Source organism: Rhinolophus hipposideros, assembly GCF_964194185.1.
Source record: "Rhinolophus hipposideros genome assembly, chromosome: 3".
Classification (NCBI taxonomy): domain Eukaryota; kingdom Metazoa; phylum Chordata; class Mammalia; order Chiroptera; family Rhinolophidae; genus Rhinolophus; species Rhinolophus hipposideros.
In genome coordinates this window covers 106,615,281-106,632,798 of record NC_138049.1, presented here as the reverse complement: position 1 = coordinate 106,632,798, position 17,518 = coordinate 106,615,281, and the positions used below count along the sequence as shown (strand labels likewise).

General features: G+C 59.6%; 1 protein-coding gene across 2 annotated transcripts; it reads left to right on the top strand.

Annotated features, from left to right (window-relative positions):
- Positions 1-442: 442 nt before the first annotated feature.
- LOC308496048 (complement C4-A-like) lies at positions 443-17,220 on the top strand. Of its 2 annotated transcripts, none has more exons than XM_081044644.1 (41): positions 443-560; positions 715-913; positions 1,087-1,288; positions 1,550-1,620; positions 1,706-1,794; positions 4,530-4,612; positions 4,796-4,892; positions 5,045-5,150; positions 5,290-5,422; positions 5,838-5,953; positions 6,058-6,237; positions 6,386-6,571; positions 6,665-6,850; positions 6,951-7,109; positions 7,382-7,508; positions 7,672-7,746; positions 8,007-8,204; positions 8,294-8,405; positions 8,497-8,567; positions 8,833-8,972; positions 9,085-9,294; positions 9,532-9,583; positions 9,676-9,765; positions 9,914-10,123; positions 10,293-10,368; positions 10,524-10,680; positions 10,772-10,888; positions 10,997-11,168; positions 11,390-11,622; positions 11,697-11,813; positions 12,244-12,303; positions 13,491-13,584; positions 13,676-13,871; positions 13,971-14,061; positions 14,142-14,216; positions 15,638-15,740; positions 15,893-15,982; positions 16,059-16,157; positions 16,307-16,390; positions 16,668-16,800; positions 16,960-17,220. In XM_081044644.1, the coding sequence occupies exons 1-41, from the start codon at positions 496-498 to the stop codon at positions 17,099-17,101; spliced, it is 5,196 nt and encodes a 1,731-aa protein (XP_080900770.1). In that variant the 5' UTR covers positions 443-495; the 3' UTR covers positions 17,102-17,220. The 2 variants fall into 2 exon arrangements, with proteins under 2 accessions (XP_080900770.1, XP_080900769.1); XM_081044643.1 differs by having other exon boundaries at positions 11,697-11,864.
- The last annotated feature ends 298 nt before the right edge of the window (positions 17,221-17,518 follow it).

Genomic DNA, 17,518 nt, shown 5'->3' with positions numbered 1-17,518 from the left:
GGGTGTGCTTGATCTAACCACGGAATTTCTGTCACGGCCTGCAAAAAGCCAAGGCCCAATGTAGTTAGTTTTTGTGGGGGTTAGAGTAAGAGACCAGTGTCTTAGTATCTTGTTTAGTTAGGGCCTTGACAAGCCCTGTGTCACCAATGGTGTGCTACACCCACTACACAGCACGTGTGTACACATCCATGCACCCAGATAAGCCCAGACAGGAGGTGCCCAGGGCCTGGGGTGACGGGTTAACAGGGAAGGACACGATCTATCTCTGGGCCATGATTCCTTCATATTCCCCCAGAGACCCAGGTGTCCAGAGTGCCCCCCCAACCCCCAACACTGGGCCTGGGGCCAGTTGCATTTCTTGGCTGTCACGTGCTTTCCCGGCTTCTCTGGGCCAGGGGAGGAGCAAAGTCCAGAGACAACTCCGCTGCAAGCCAGAGGCCGACCAGAACGGAGCAGACAGATACACGCGTCTGATCCGTCTTGGCTCCTCCAGCCATGAGGCTCCTCTGGGGGCTGATCTGGGCGTCCAGCTTCTTCGCCTTGTCTCTGCAGAAGCCCAGGTCCTGGAGGCGGGGTGCTGTGGTGCTGGAACGGGGCAGGCTGGTGATGGGAGACCAGGCATGGGGGCGGTGACGGGGGGCAATTCAGGAGCCGGGTAGAGGGCCTACTTCGTGGAGTCAAGGCCGATGGCTGACCCTTGCCTGTTCTCCCCAGGTTGCTCCTGTTCTCTCCGTCCGTGGTTCACCTGGGAGCCCCCCTATCGGTGGGGCTGCAGCTCCACAATGCTCCCCGGGGACAGGTAGTGAAAGGATCAGTGTTCCTGAGAAACCCATACAAACTTAATGTCCGCTGCTCTCCAAAGGTGGACTTCAGCCTCACCTCAGAAAAAGACTTCATTCTCCTCAGCCTCCAGGTAACAACGCCCCTCCCTCCTGCTACTGCTTAGTGCCACACTCTGTCCCCCTCTGTCTTCTCACCTGCTTCCTCCCTTCCCACCTCCCTCCCAGACGCTTCTTCCCTCTTTATGTCTCTGGGTTTTTTTCTTCTGCTCCATCTCTGACCTGCACCCTTTCTCTTTCCTGACAGATGCTCCCGGAAGATGCACAGAACTGTGGCCTTAGAAGCCTCCTTGGAGGCCCTGAGGTCCAGCTAGTGGCCCAGTCACCATGGTTGAAGAACGCTCTGTCCAAAGAGGTGGACATTCAGGGTGTGAACCTGCTCTTCTCCTCTCGCCGGGGGCACCTCTTTCTGCAGACTGACCAGCCCGTTTACAACCCTGGCCAGCTGGGTGAGTCTCAGCCTCAGGGCCACCACTTATATTCCCTCCCAGCCCCTTAAGCGATGAAAGTGCCACACAGCCCCTTAAAACTGGTTATTTTCCTCTCCCTCCCTGGAAGGGGTGGGGGGACCGGGGTGGCCCTACATTGCAGGAGGACGGGGTTGAGGGACTGGGGTGGGGGGACTGTGGTGGGGGGACCAGGATGGGCCCCACAGAATGCCCCCATTTGCACATGGACCCCCACTCACCTCTCTTGCCCCCTACTTCCAGTTCGGTACCGGGTCTTCGCTCTGGATCAAAAGATGCGCCCTTCCACTGACATCCTCACGGTCACGGTGGAGGTGAGTCTCAGACATCGGGCCTTCCTCATCAGCGAGGGCCACTGATCTGACCGCCCACCCATGACCACTATTCCTCCCATCGCAGAACTCTCACGGCCTCCGTGTGCGGAAGAGGGAAGTGAATAATCCCTCATCCATCTTCCAGGATGACTTTGTGATCCCAGACATCTCAGAGTGAGCCACCCCACCTGGGGATTGCCCCCGGCGACACTACCCCCCACGCCAATTCCCATCTTCTTCCCAGAGAGCCAGATCCTGGCTGTCCGAGGCCCTCTCACATAGGCCTTCTCCCACAGGCCCTCTCACATAGGCCCTCTCCCACAGACTCTCTCAAATAGGCCCAATCCCACAGGCCCTCTCCCACAGACCCTTTCACATAGGCCCTCTCCCACAGACCCTCTCACACAGGTCCTCTCACATAGGCCCTCTAACATAGGCCCTCTCCCACAGACCCTCTCACACAGGTCCTCTCACATAGGCCCTCTAACATAGGCCCTCTCCCACAGAACCTCTCACACAGGCCCTCTCCCACAGACCCTCTCACATAGGCCCTCTCCCACAGACCCTCTCACACAGATCCTCTCACACAGGCCCTCTCCCACAGACCCTCTCACACAGGCCCTCTCCCACAGACCCTCTCACACAGATCCTCTCACACAGGCCCTCTCCCACAGACCCTCTCACACAGGCCCTCTCCCACAGACCCTCTCACACAGATCCTCTCACACAGGCCCTCTCCCACAGACCCTCTCACACAGGCCCTCTCCCACAGACCCTCTCACACAGATCTTCTCACACAGGCCCTCTCCCACAGATCCTCTCACACAGGCCCTCTCCCACAGACCCTCTCACACAGGCCCTCTCCCACAGACCCTCTCACATAGGCCCTCTCCCACAGACCCTCTCACACAGGCCCTCTCCCACAGACCCTCTCACATAGGCCCTCTCCCACAGACCCTCTCACACAGATCCTCTCACACAGGCCCTCTCCCACAGATCCTCTCACACAGGCCCTCTCCAACAGACTTTCTCCCACAGACCCTCTCACACAGGCCCTCTCCCACAGACCCTCTCACACAGGCCCTCTCCCACAGACCCTCTCATATAGGCCTTCTCCCACAGACCCTTTCCCACAGACCCTCTCACACAGGCTCTCTCCCACAGACCCTCTCCCACAGGCCCTCTCTCACAGACCCTCTCACATAGGCCCTCTCCCACAGATCCTCTCACACAGGCCTTCTCCCACAGACCCTCTCTCACAGACCCTCTCACATAGGCCCTCTCACACACACCTTCTCCCACACACCTTCTCCCACACACCCTCTCCCACAGATCCTCTCACACAGGCCCTCTCCAACAGGCCGTCTCCCACAGACCCTCTCCAACAGACCCTCTCACACAGGCCCTCTCTCACAGACCCTCTCACATAGGCCCTCTCCCACAGATCCTCTCACACAGGCCCTCTCCCACAGACCCTCTCACACAGGCCCTCTCCCCCAGACCCTCTCCAACAGACCCTCTCACACAGGCCCTCTCTCACAGACCCTCTCACATAGGCCCTCTCCCACAGATCCTCTCACACAGGCCCTCTCCAACAGGCCGTCTCCCACAGACCCTCTCCAACAGACCCTCTCACACAGGCCCTCTCTCACAGACCCTCTCACACAGGCCCTCTCTCACAGACCCTCTCACATAGGCCCTCTCCCACAGATCCTCTCTCACAGACCCTCTCACATAGGCCCTCTCCCACAGATCCTCTCACACAGGCCCTCTCCAACAGGCCGTCTCCCACAGACCCTCTCCAACAGACCCTCTCACACAGGCCCTCTCTCACAGACCCTCTCACATAGGCCCTCTCCCACAGATCCTCTCACACAGGCCCTCTCCAACAGGCCCTCTCCCCCAGACCCTCTCCAACAGACCCTCTCACACAGGCCCTCTCTCACAGACCCTCTCACATAGGCCCTCTCCCACAGATCCTCTCACACAGGCCTTCTCCCACAGACCCTCTCACATAGGCCCTCTGCCACACACCTTCTCCCACACACCCTCTCCCACAGACCCTCTCCCACAGGCCCTCTCCCACACACCTTCTCCCACAGACCCTCTCACACAGGCCCTCTCACATAGGCCTTCTCCCACAGACCCTCTCTCACAGACCCTCTCACATAGGCCCTCTCACACACACCTTCTCCCACACACCTTCTCCCACACACCCTCTCCCACAGACCCTCTCCCACAGGCCCTCTCCCACACGCCTTCTCCCACAGACCCTCTCACACAGGCCCTCTCACATAGGCCTTCTCCCACAGACCCTCTCTCACAGACCCTCTCACATAGGCCCTCTCACACACACCTTCTCCCACACACCTTCTCCCACACACCCTCTCCCACAGACCCTCTCCCACAGGCCCTCTCACACAGGCCTTCTCCCACAGACCCTCTCACACAGGCCCTCTCACATAGGCCTTCTCCCACAGACCCTCTCTCACAGACCCTCTCACATAGGCCCTCTCACACACACCTTCTCCCACACACCCTCTCACACAGACCCTCTCACACAGGCCCTCTCCCACAGGCCCTCTCCCACACACCTTCTCCCACAGACCCTCTCACACAGGCCCTCTCACACAGGCCCTCTCACACAGGCCTTCTCCCACAGACCCTCTCCAACAGACCCTCTCACATAGGCCTTCTCCCATAGACCCTCTCACATAGGCCCTCTCACACAGGCCCTCTGCAACAGACCCTCTCACATAGGCCTTCTCCCACAGACCCTCTCCCACAGGTCCTCTCCCACAGACCCTCTTACATAGGCCCTGTCTTACAGACCCTCTTCCACAGGGCCTCTCATACAGGCTCACTTGCATAGCACACAGTGGGCTGAGCCTTCCCTCATCCCTTCTCAGGCCAGGCACTTGGATGATCTCAGCCCGATTCTCAGACAGCCCGGAATCCAACAGCAGCACCCAGTTTGAGGTGAAGAAATATGGTGAGAACCAGAGACACGAGGGATAATTACCTTCTTTCCTGAAGGGAGTGAGGGCTAGAAGGAGACGTAGGTGGAGCAGGCCATGGACAGGGAGATATGGATTCCACTGTCCTAAGGGGAGGTGAGTCTTTAAAGAGTCCTTTCACCATAGTTTGACCTGCCTATCCCTTTGCCCCGGGTCAGTCCTTCCCAACTTTGAGGTGAAGATCATCCCTGGAAAGCCCTACATCCTGACTGCAGCTGGCATTCTTGGTGAAATCCAGTTAGACATCCAGGCAAGGTAACTCTGGGCCCTGCTCACAGGGCTCCCCACTCAGTCACCCAGCCACTTCCCTCTGTCACCCAGTCCCCCTCCCCTCCACCCTCCCAGACCATTGCATGATTTCCTCTAGCCTTCGGCCCACCCCCTTCCCAATCTCTTCATGGTGGCAGGTACATCTACGGGAAACCAGTGCAGGGGGTGGCATATGTGCGCTTTGGGCTCCTGGATGAGAATGGTGACAAGACTTTCCTTCGGGGGCTGGAGAATCAGACCAAGGTAGAAAGGAGGGTGGAAGGTGTATGGGGGAGGTGAGGAGGGCAAGAGAGCAGAGGAGGTGAGGGGGGCAAGGGGGGGAGAGGAGGTGAGGGGGGAGACTCAAGTCTCACCCCAGGTCCTGCTTTCCTCTTTGCCCCAGCTGGTAGAGGGCCAGTGCCACATTTCCCTCTCCAAGGCTGAGGTTCAGGGTGCTCTGGAGAAGCTTAACATTGATCTCACTGACCTCCCAGGGCTGTACCTCTACGTGGCAGCAGCCATCATTGAGTCTCCAGGTGAGTGGCTTCCCGATTATAACCCCAGACTCTCGCCTCTGACCTCAGAGCTGACCCTGTGTTCTCCAGCCCTGACACCACTGCCCTCCCTTCTGACCCTCATCTGGGACCCAAAGCCAGGAAAGACCCAGAAGACTGTCTCTCTCCAACCTCGCTCCTGGGTGGTTTCTGGGGAAGCGGTAGCTTCCCCCTGTCTGTCCGTCCATTCATCCATCTGTCCAGCAGACACGTTAGGCACCATCTGTGTGCTGGGTCCCGTGTCGGCCTCAGGAAACAGAGAGTTGAATGGGAGGTGGCCTGTGCCCTGAGGAGCTCACTGTCTGGTGGGCAGAAAGCATTTGAGCTGCTTCCCCAGCTCTCCTGCTCCTCCTCCTGGACCTCCCTACTCCACTTCTCTCGGCCCCATGTCTTGCAGGGGGAGAGATGGAAGAGGCAGAGCTCACATCCTGGCGTTTTGTGTCGTCTCCCTTCTCCTTGGATCTTAGTCACACCAAGCGACACCTCGTGCCTGGGGCCCCCTTTCTGCTGCAGGTTTTTGCCGGAGGCGGAGAGGCAGTTGGGGGGAGGGTGATGGTCTGGAGGGCCCAAAGCCTCTCTGACCACCCTCTTTTCCCTGCCTGCCCCCACTCACCTAGGCCGTGGCCAGAGACATATCGGGCTCCCCAGCGTCTGGCATTCCTGTCAAAGTCTCTGCCACATTGTCTTCTCCTGGGTCTGCTCCTGAAACACAAAACTTTCAACAAAACACACATGGGACTGGCCGAGTCACCATTCCCATCATTGTCCCTCCAACCATCTCAGAAATGCAGCTCTTGGTAGGATTCCTACTCGCAGGAGAGCTTGGGGAGGGAAGGAAGGGCAAGCTGGGTTCCTGAGCACCCCTGGCCCAGGCTGGGGGGAGAAGCTGGGTGCCTGGGTCCTGGCCATTAACCCTGCTGCACCCCGCCTGGCCCCTCCCTCCAGGTGTCTGCAGGCTCCCCATATCCAGTCACGGCCAAGCTCACCGTAAGAGCCCCACCCTCAGGAACTTCTGGGTTTCTGTCCATTGAGCGACTAGATCCTCAGTCCCCTCGTGTTGGGGACACGGTGAACCTGAACCTGCGAGCCGTGGGCGTCAGTGAGGCCAGCTTCTCTCGTTACTACTACATGGTGTGCATGAGCTGGGTTGCAGACAAGGGCAGGGGGCAGGGAGGGGTCGGGCAGGAAAGAGCCCTGGGGTGAAGAGGGAACCACTCTGCCCAGATCCTGTCCCGGGGCCAGATTGTGTCTGTGAATCAAGAGCCCAGGAAGACCGTGACCTCCGTGTCCGTGTTTGTGGATCATCACCTGGCACCCTCCTTCCACTTTGTGGCCTTCTACTACCATGGGGGGCTCCCGGTGGCCAATTCCCTGCGAGTGGACGTCCAGGCTGAGGCCTGCGAGGGCAAGGTAACTGGCATTGGGAGAGATGGCTTGCGTGTGCGTCAGGTTAAGAGAGAGAAGAAAAGGCTCTCCTCAGCCTGACTGCCCCCATGCCTGCCTCTGCCAGCTGGAGCTGAAAGTGGACGGCCGCAAGGAGTACCGTCCTGGGGAGGCTGTCAAGCTCCAGCTGCACACAGATTCTCCAGCCCTGGTGGCCCTGGGCGCTATGGACACGGCTCTGTATGCTGTGGGCGGCAGGTCCCACAGGCCCCTCGACATGGGCAAGGTTTGTCACGACCCCCTCCCCAGCCCTCCTCGGCCTGTGTGACTCCTTGTCCTGTTGCCCTGAGCCCCGAGTCCGGGCCCAGCCTCTGGATGTCACGCAGGCTGCCCTCCAACTCCTCCCTGTCTTCCCTCAAGCTTTGGCCCCTGTGGTCCCTGTTTCCCCACTGCCTGTGTCTCATGTTTGCCCACCCCTGCCCCTCGTCCACAGCTGAGTGGCTGCCTCTGCCCCTCGGCCACTCTTGTGTCTGCAACATCCCGGCCTTTTCTTGCCAGGTCTTTGAAGTTATGAACAGCTATGACCTTAGCTGTGGTCCTGGGGGTGGGGACAGTGCCCTTCAGGTGTTCGAGGCAGCTGGTCTGGCCTTTTCTGATGGAAACCAACTGACCTCAGCCAGAAAGAGTGAGACCAGAGGAGGAAGTGGGGTGGGAAGTGGGAGGATAAGGGAGGGGGGGCCTGAGGGGTGAGATAGGAGGAGGAGGGGCGGCAAGGGCTGGGCCTGGGAAGGGACCTGGGAGGGGAGGTGGGCGGCCATACACCATAGGGCTTGGCTGCTCTCTACCAGGTCTGAGCTGTCCCATGGAGAACAAAACCCGGAAAAAGAGAAACGTGAACTTTCAAAAGGCAGTTAATGAGAAGTGTGAGTTGTGGGTGCTTACGAAGCTCTTTTCTCGGGCCCAAGAGGGGTGTATGTCTTGACCCCTCTGTTCCTGAGGGAGCCAGTATGTGGTATTCAGAGCCAGAGCTCCAAGTTCTGGGCTGCTGGTGGGTGGGCAGGAGGCTCTCTGCACCTGAGTTCCTGGTCTCTCAGGATGAGTCCTGTGTCCCTGGGGGTCAGGCTGGGGGATGAGGCGTGTCTCCTTTCTGTTCCCTTATGCTTCTCCTCCCCTGGCCCTGCAGTGGGCCAGTATACTTCCCCAGTAGCCAAGCGCTGCTGCCAGGATGGGCTGACACGGCTGCCCATGAAGCGCTCCTGTGAGCAGCGGGTGGCGCGCGTTCAGCAGCCGGCCTGCCGGGAGCCCTTCCTGTCCTGCTGCCAGTTTGCTGAAGCCCTGCGCAAGAAGGCCCGCTCCAGGGGCCAGGTGGGCCTGGCCCGAGGTGAGGGGCTGGGCGGGCTGGGGGCCAGGCTGGGGCGCCTGGGAGGGCAGAACGGCCCCCTCCTCACTCCCCTCCACCGTGGTCCCCAGCTCTGGAGCTCCTGCAGGAGGAGGACCTAATGGACGAAGATGACATTCCTTTGCGAAGCTACTTCCCGGAGAACTGGCTCTGGAGATTGATACCAGTGGACCGCTTCCTCCAGTGAGGGCGTGTGGTGGGCCCAGCCTTGTCTCTGGGCAGCATCTGGGGCCAGCCCAGGCTGTGACAGGGCTTCTCCCCTTTCCCGCCACAGATTGTCCCCCATGCTTCCTGACTCTCTGACCACGTGGGAGATCCATGGCATGAGCCTGTCCAAAAACACAGGTCAGATGGCCCTGCCCGGGCCTCCAGCCTCTGCTCACCGTCCCCCCTCGACCCAGGCTCCGTCCTTAGGCCCTTTCTCTTACTGTAAGGAAGGGGGTGCAGAGCCCTGCATGCACTGCATGCACGGGCCTGGGAGGCCGAGCGCAGGGCCAAGCAGGGTGCTGGGGAGTGGAGGTGGGCCGCCTGCCCCTCCCTAGTGGGATCTGGGGTGAGTCCTCCCAGGCCTCTGACTGCTGCCCCTCCCCCACACCCCTCCCTCCCTCAGGCCTGTGTGTGGCCACACCTGTCCGGCTCCGAGTGTTCCGAGAATTCCACCTGCACCTCCGCTTGCCCTTCTCTGTCCGCCGCTTTGAGCAGCTTGAGCTGCGGCCTGTCCTCTACAACTACCTGGATAAAAATCTGACTGTGAGGCCCCGTGGGAGCCTGCATGCACAAGAGGCTGGTGGGAGCTGGGCGGGGGAGGGGTGGAGAGCCTAACAGGGCCAGGCCCTGGCCATACCCATCTTCCTGTCCCCAGATGAGCGTCCACGTGTCCCCGGTGGAGGGGCTGTGCCTGCCTGGGGGCGGAGGGCTGGCCCAGCAGGTGCTGGTGCCTGCAGGCTCTGCCCGGCCCGTTGGCTTCTCTGTGGTGCCCACGACAGCTGCTGCTGTGTCCCTGAAGGTGGTGGCTCGAGGGTCCTTGGAGTTCCCTGTAGGGGACGCAGTGTCTAAGGTTCTACAAATTGAGGTGAATGGAGCACCCCTGAATGCAGGTCCCCAGGCTCCCAGATTTACCCCCAACTTCCAGCACCCTCTCTGCTGTCCCGGCCAGATGCCAACACCCACACCTAACACCTTGCTCAGTTTACGTCTTCTGTAATTCTGATCCAACTCTGAAGTTTCAATGCCCAGTCCTGGGGAGTGTGCACGGGGAGGGCCGGCTGCAGTCCCGTGAGGTCTCACAGCTCTGTTTCCCCTGAGACAGAAGGAAGGGGCTGTGCACACGGAGGAGTTAGTCTATGACCTTAACCCCTTGGGTGAGTCACCCCCCACCCCCACCGCCAGTGTCCTAAGGGTGGCAGGAGATGTGGACATCAGGACAGAATGACAACTTCCCTTGTTTCCCCAGACCACCGAGGCCGGACCTTGGAAATTCCTGGCAACTCTGATCCCAATATTATCCCTGATACAGATCACAGCAGCCATGTCAGGATCACAGGTAGGAGTGTCCTCCAATCCCTTTCCAGTGGCCACCCTCAGATTCATGTGAAACCTGTGGACCCTTATTTGATCCCGTAACCCCGTGACCCTCTGCCCTGGGGTCCCCAGACTTGCTCTCTATCCTTAAGCCTCTTCTTTCCCTATAGCCTCAGATCCACTGGAAACTTTGGGCTCTGGTGGGGCCTTGTCACCAGGAGGCCTGGCCTCCCTCCTGAGGCTTCCTCAGGGCTGTGGGGAACAAACCATGACCCTCTTGGCTCCGACACTGGCTGCTTCCCGCTACCTGGACAAGACTGAGCAGTGGAGCAAACTGCCCCCGGAGACCAAGGACCACGCTGTGGATCTGATCCAGAAAGGTTCTGGGTGCAGGGATGGGGGCCAGGAGAGGGCATTTCATGGAAGTGGGCAGCCCACGTGGCCAGTGCGGGGAAGAGGGGGCATACCCACTGGGAATGGGGAGCATGGCCTTGGGCACAAACAGTGGGAGAGTGATTGTCACCTCAGCAACCACCTTTCTTCTCCAAGGTTACATGCGGATCCAGCAGTTCCGGAAAACAGATGGTTCCTATGGGGCATGGTTACATCGGGACAGCAGCACCTGGTGAGGTTGGGAGAGTGGTTCTGGGTCTGAGAGGTGCCAGGGCTGCTGGGGCAGAGCCAGGTACAGCGCGAGGGTGACTCACAAGGGCCTGGGGGAGTGGGGTTGTGCCTGTAGCGCCCAGTCTATCCCCAGCTGACCCTTCCCCCCACCCCCAGGCTCACGGCCTTTGTGCTGAAGGTACTGAGTTTGGCCCAGGAACAGGTGGGCGGCTCACCTGAAAAGCTGCAGGAGACGGCCAACTGGCTGCTGTCCCAGCAGCAGGCTGATGGTTCATTCAAGGACCCCTGTCCAGTTATCCACAGGAACATGCAGGTGCGGACCGGGGAGCTGGGCCGACGGGCACAGGTAGGGGCTCTCCCTGCCACTCACCCTGGCTGACATCTTTTCTCCCCGCACTGAGCAGGGGGGCTTGGTAGGAAGTGACGAGACTGTGGCGCTGACGGCCTTTGTGGCCATCGCCCTCCACCACGGGCTGGCCATATTCCAGGACAAGGACGCAGAGCAGCTGAAGCAGAGAGTGGTAGGGGCGCCCCCGTGTCTGCCCTCTGTTGGCCCCCAGCTCTCCCCCTTTCTCCTCAGGAACCCAGGTGTCCAGCCCCCAGACACCTTCCTCCTTATTTTCTTCTAGGAAACTTCCATCTCCAGTGCTAATTCATTCTTGGGGGAGAAAGCCAGTGCTGGGCTGCTGGGTGCCCACGCAGCCGCCATCACGGCCTACACGCAGACTCTGACCAACGCCCCTGGGGACCTGAAGAATGTGGCCCACAACAACCTCATGGCCATGGCCCAAGAGACAGGCGGTGAGCATCGAGGGTTCCTGGCATTGAGCCTGGGGTTTGGGGGACCTTGGGACCCCTGAGTGTGCCCATAGAGAAAAACTGAACAAAGACCCCGAGAAGGAATGAAAACATCAGCAGGTATGACTGGGCCAGAGTCAGGAGAGCCTGCAGTCACAGGGGAGCGAGAAGGGGCCGGGGACTGGGATCCCCCCGCTCACCGGTAGGTCTCCCTTTACCTCCAGATTATCTATACTGGGGCTCAGTCGCCAGTTCTCAGAGCAATGTCGTGTCCCCCCCGCCGGCTCCTCGCAGCCCGTCCGATCCCGTGCCCCAGGCCCCGGCCCTGTGGATTGAAACCACAGCCTACGGCTTGCTGCACCTGCTGCTGCGGGAGGGCAAGGCGGAGATGGCCGATCAGGCTGCAGCCTGGCTCACCCACCAGGGCGGCTTCCAAGGGGGCTTCCGCAGCACCCAGGTAGGGGCTGCCCTGGGGCTCTGGCGTGGGTGGTCCTGAGACCAAGGGCCTAAGTCCTGGTCCAACCTCCCTAGGACACGGTGATCGCCCTGGACGCCCTGTCTGCATACTGGATCGCTTCCCACACCACTGAGGACAGAGAGCTCAATGTGACCCTCAGCTCCATGGGCCGCAATGGGTTCAAATCCCAGGTGCTGCAGCTGAACAACCACCAAATTCGGGGGCTGGAAGAGGAGCTGCAGGTGAACCACATTCTCACCTGGGTTGCCATGACACCTGGGCCTATTGCAGCCAGGCCTGAACCCTCCAGTCCCCACCCCTGGAGAATCCCCGGTACCTCTTCCTGATAGCCTTGTGGGAGGACTCATTGGCTGTGTGACCTGGAGAAAGTCACCGAACCTCTGAGTTTTATTTTCCTCATCTGAAAATAACATGTGCAGAGTCTACCAACAGGGTTTTAGAAGGCTGAAGTGAGATCATGCACGTGAAGGTGTAAACTTTGTGGAAATGTGAGGTGGGGAGGGAGGAGGGGTTGTTTTTAGGGAGGAGCTACGTTAGAGCAACAAGTAGCATCCTTTCTGTGCCCTGCTGACATCTCTTTCCCTTTTCTGTTCCTGAAAGTTCTCCTTGGGCAGCAAGATTAGTGTGAAGGTGGGAGGAAACGCCAAAGGCACCTTGAAGGTGAGAACCGCCAGCACGGGGCCCCTGGGCCCAGAAGGGAAGAGCCAGGATCTGGAGTGGGAGACCTGTGGGTAGAGCTCGTGGTCAGGAGGAAGAAGACACTCCAGGGCTGGCATTGCCCCGTCTCTGTCCTGGGCATGCTCCCCGCACTCTGGTCCCCATCTCTCGGCATCTGTCATTTCCTGTTCCCCCTCAGTGCCGATGGCTTACACACCCAGTGCCTGAAACCAGGCCTCTGCCGAGCCATAGGCCACACACGGTGTGTGTCACAGACCCTTTCTTCCTCCCGTGCCCCCTTGTCTGGCTGACAGCCCTTCCCACCAGGAGCCTGGCTGCTACTCTGGGGGCCGTCTTAGTGCCCTTGCCGAGCCAGTCGTGTGGCCCAGGTAACTCCTCTGCTCCCCTAAAGCCCGGGGCCCTTGTCACTCGTTTCCTGGGCTCGGGGCTAAGTCTTGGAACTTCTCCCTCTCACCCCGCCTCATCCCACCCATCCATTGTCCACAGTGCAGGGCTACTGACCTTCCGAGAGCACTAGTCAGGTTCGCTGCCAGACCCTTCCTCACACATGGTTGGGCCTCTGCCCAGCTCCCCGGCCAGACAGACCTACTCACCTGCACAGATCTTACCCTGAATGCCCCTCCGCTGCTTCTTGTCCCACATGACAAATTCGGTTTCTCTGTCAAGCCTCAGCCAGAAGCCTCTCCCAAACACTCCATTGCAGCCTCCTCTGTGCACCGTGTAGAGTGCTGGCCCCTGAGGCCAGGTCCTGCTGCCCCCTCTGTCTCACCTTCTAACCCAACACGTGGGCTGTTCATATTTATGGACTGGTCAGGAAGGGTCATGGGAAGGGACCAAAGGCTCAAATCCCTTAGTCCAATTGATAAAAACCAAACCAAACAAAAGCAAACCCTCAAGGTGCCCGAGTTGGGGCAGCCGGATGGCTCAGGTGGTTAGTGTGCCCTGCTCTGAACAGTAAGGTTGCTGGTTCGATCCCTGCATGGGATGGTGGGCGGCGCCCTCCACAACTAGATTGAAACAACTACTTGATTTGGAGCTGATGGGTCCTGGAAAAACACACTTAAAATAAATAAAAGTTAAAAAAATAAAAAAGATGCCCTAGGTGGCCCTGGAGAGAGGTCTGTGGCCCCCAAAATCCCGTGTTCTCTCCATGCCCCTTGCTGAGCCAGGTCCTTCGTACCTACAATGTCCTGGACATGAAGAACACAACCTGCCAGGAGCTTCAGATTGAGGTGACCGTCATGGGCCACGTGGAGTACACAAGTGAGTGCTGGGGTGGGAGGCTGTGGGGGGCGCAGGGCCTGCTGCCCACTGAGTCACAGTGCCCGCGCTCCCTTCCCCCCTCCCCCCGCAGTGGAAGCAAACGAGGATTATGAGGATTACGAGGATTATGAGGACCGGGAATTGTTAGCCAGCGATGACCCTGGGGCCCCGGCCCCGCCCGTGACACCCCTGCAGCTGTTTGAGGGGCGGAGGAGCCGCCGCAGGAGGGAGGCGCCCAAGGTGGCCGAGGAGCAGGAGTCCAGGGTGCAGTACACTGTGTGCATCTGGTGAGCGGGGTGCCGGCGGGGGGTGGGGTGGGGGGGGCCCTGGGGGGCAGCTGCCCGCTGCTCAGGTGGGACCGGCCAACAGGGCACATCTCTCTGCAGGCGGAACGGCAAGCTGGGGCTGTCGGGCATGGCCATCGCGGACATCACCCTCCTGAGTGGATTCCACGCCCTGAGGGCCGACCTGGAGAAGGTGTGGCTGGCCGCCCAGAGGGACCCCTTGTGCCTTCAGGAGCGCTGGGCCAGCCCCACAGCATCTCCCCTTCTTCACAGCTGACCTCCCTCTCTGACCGCTACGTGAGTCACTTTGAGACCGAGGGGCCCCACGTCCTGCTGTACTTCGACTCGGTGAGCAGGGGAGGTGACACGGGTGACCCTGGGACACTTGAGCAGGGGAGGGCTTGGGAGTGAGCCTCCCAGAAAGCTGCACTTGCTCAACTTGAGGGTTTTCCTTTTTTTCTTTTTTTATTGACCTTCCTAGTTTTTTGGCTTTGATATTAAAGTGTGTTTTCTTTTATGAAGTGGTGTTGGTCATGGATGAGTTGTTTGGTCTTTCCGTGGCCTTATTTGGCTAAAGCAAAGAATTATCAAAAAATTTTTGAACATTCACTATGACCTATTGGAGAAAATGTGAACAGGGCGTGTTAATACAGTAACACCATTAGCTGGTGTTTGTGGGTCAGAGAAGACCCCCTGCCCAGTATGTGCAGAGGGCCAGACCCTGCCAGCTCGGGGAGCCAGGCAGGGGAGTCTGATTAAGCACACTTGAGCTGTGAGATTTCCCAGGAGACACTGTAGCAGCAGCCGGTGCTCCCAGACAGAATGCATGATGTGAGCAGGGAGGCAGGACACGAGCGAGTCAGAGTCAAGTTATGGGGGGACCGCCAGGGAGGCCCCACTGCCGGCAGGGGGCACGGGCTGAGTCCCTAATGCCGTTTTGGGGGGGGGCGGTGCCAGCCAGCAGGGGAGGGCTTGGGAGTGAGCCTCCCAGAAAGCTGCACTTGCTCAACTTGAGGGTTTTCTTTTTTTCTTTTTTTATTGACCTTCCTAGTTTTTTGGCTTTGATATTAAAGTGTGCAAGGAAGAGTTCTGGGAGGGAGCTGAGCATGTAGCAGACCAGCTTAGGAGGGACCTGGCAGGGTACCTTGCTGGACTGGACCAGTGTGGGCACGAGGAGAGGCCTCTGGGCTTGGACACGAGCGGCAGGGTCACAGAGGATGGGTGGAGTGATAGCAGCTGCCGTTGTGTTGTGGCAGATAAGGGAGGCCCCAGGGTATCATGGAAAGGCTGTCAGGAGGGTGAGTGGGTTTGGGGGGCAGGCAGAGTGAATTTGGAGAATTTATACATCCTGCAAAATCCTAAGGCTCAAAGGTTGGCTTGGGAATCATCAGCCTGGTAGGGTTTGGTGGCAGCCAGGGCTGGGGGCTGGGCCTCTGGGAAGGGAGACTGAGAGCATGTCAGAAACAACCAGGTCAGAAGCAGGGGGGCCGAAGCTAGCCCTGAGCTTAGGGAGTTTCATAGAGAATATGTCTGTGATAAGAGGCTGTGGAGGGGCCGGGGGCCCGAGACTGGGGTGAAGTCACCATCTGGGCACTGAGGTCAGCAGTGACCTTGGGAGCAGTTTGTAGAGTTCTGGTGGCCGGAAGGTAATAAAATGTGAAGGCCACTGAAGATGAGACCCACGGGAACCAGAGAGCCAAGGAAATGCAACCCCGTGGGCTGGAGGGCCCAGGGACGGGTCCCTGACTTCCCCTCGTGCCCAACACCAGGTCCCCACCTCGCGGGAGTGCGTGGGCTTTGGAGCTGTGCAGGAGGTGCCCGTGGGACTGGTACAGCCAGCCAGCGCGGCCCTGTATGACTACTACAACCCTGGTGAGCACGCAGGGGCCCTCGGGAGGCTTGGGGTAGGTGCCCATATGGGACCTCGGGGACCGGGGCAGGGGACAGTGGCAGGGGAGTCCTGTGGCCCACAGGATGGGACACAGATGGGGGCACTTGTTCTAACTCCCCTCTGCTTTTCTCAGAATACAAGTGTTCTGTGTTTTACGGAGCACCAACTAAGAGCAAACTCTTGTCCACTTTGTGTTCTGCCGACGTCTGCCAGTGTGCTGAGGGTGAGACCCGGGCCGGGCGGGCGGGGAAGGTGGCGCGGCCGGGGCCTGCCTGTCTGACCTGGGCCTTTGACTTCAGGGAAGTGCCCCCGACAGCGCCGTGCCCTGGAGCGGGGGCTGGTGGAGGAGGATGGGTACAGGATGAAGTTTGCCTGCTACTACCCCCGCGTGGAGTACGGTCAGTCTTCCTGCCCAGCCTGTGCCCGGCTGCCCTCAGGGCCTCTCGTGCTTGCTTCTCGCTCAGGCAGCCTCTGTCGGGCACCACCTGGCAGCCCTCGCAGCCTCGGGTCCCTCACCTTCCCTTCCTTGTCCTAAACTCCCTCATAGGCTTCCAGGTTAAGGTTCTCCGAGAAGACGCCAGAGCTGCTTTCCGCCTCTTTGAGACCAGTATCACCCAAGTCCTGCACTTCTGTATGAAGGGAATGGGCCCGTGGGTGGGCAGGACTGGGGGAGGGAGTGGGCTGAGGTCTGGCTTTAGGGCCCGTCTGCCTGGAAGAGTAAAAGTTCAGAAGCGTCTGAGCTTAGATCCCCCGGCCTCTTAGAAGCTCTGGGCTTGTCCCAATAGATCACACGTCCCTTTTGGGAGTGGCAGGGTTAGATGAGAGGAGGTAGGCACGGCCCCTGGCCCCATGCTTGCCCTGCCCTTTCTCTCCCCCTCTGACAACTCTTGTGCACATTCTTCCCTCAGCCAAGGATACTCAGGCCACTGCTGGTCAGACCCGAAACTTCCTGGTTCGAGCCTCTTGCCGCCTCCACTTGGAACCTGGGAAAGAATATTTGATCATGGGTCTGGATGGAGCCACCTATGACCTCAAGGGACAGTGAGTTCTCGGGACCCCTGGGTCACTTGCTCTTCTTGCACCTCCTGAGGGAAGGAACCCCCAGCGCCCAGGCCCTACCCCTCAGAAGCCAGGTGCCTCGCGCTCTCCTGCTGTCTGCCCATCCTCCTGACCCCTGCTGACTGCCCTTTGCCCCTGCAGCCCCCAGTACCTGCTGGACTCAAACAGCTGGATTGAGGAGATGCCCTCAGAACGCCTGTGCCGGAGTACCCGCCAGCGGGCCGCCTGTGCCCAGCTCCAGGACTTCCTCCAGGAGTACAGCATTCAGGGCTGCCAGGTGTAAGGCCTGTTTGCTCACCTCCCCGCAGAGGATCCTGAGCCTGGGTTGTTGCTGGGCCCAGTCGCCTGAACAGCCCAGGGCAGGGCCAGCGACTCAATAAAGGACGTTAGCAGCAAAGTGTCCGTGTGTGTCTCCAGGACTGAGGCCAGTGTCCCTTTCGCGCCTCCGGGTTCTGGGGGGCCCAGGCCAGGGTTTGCTAACCTTACTCTCTGAGAGCCTGGATGGCCCTTGCGGTGAAGCTCTGCCTCACCGTCCCCAGGTGATTCCCTGGGAGTTCAGTCCATCATGGGACCACCCCGAGCAGACTTGTGATGCAGCAGCCTTCACCCCGAGGACCCAGCACCCCCCCACCCCCCAGACCTCCCTCCCGCTGTGCCTGCAGGGCTGCCCTGGCCCATGCAGCCAGTCCCCGCCTCAGCT

Coding starts and splice junctions, on each gene's coding strand:
- LOC308496048 (XM_081044643.1), top strand. CDS start 496: ATGAGGCTCCTCTGGGGGCTGATCTGGGCGTCCAGCTTCTTCGCCTTG. Junction 1,795..4,529: donor GTGATCCCAGACATCTCAGA/GTGAGCCACCCC, acceptor ATCCCTTCTCAG/GCCAGGCACTTGGATGATCT. Junction 16,391..16,667: donor CACCCAAGTCCTGCACTTCT/GTATGAAGGGAA, acceptor TTCTTCCCTCAG/CCAAGGATACTCAGGCCACT.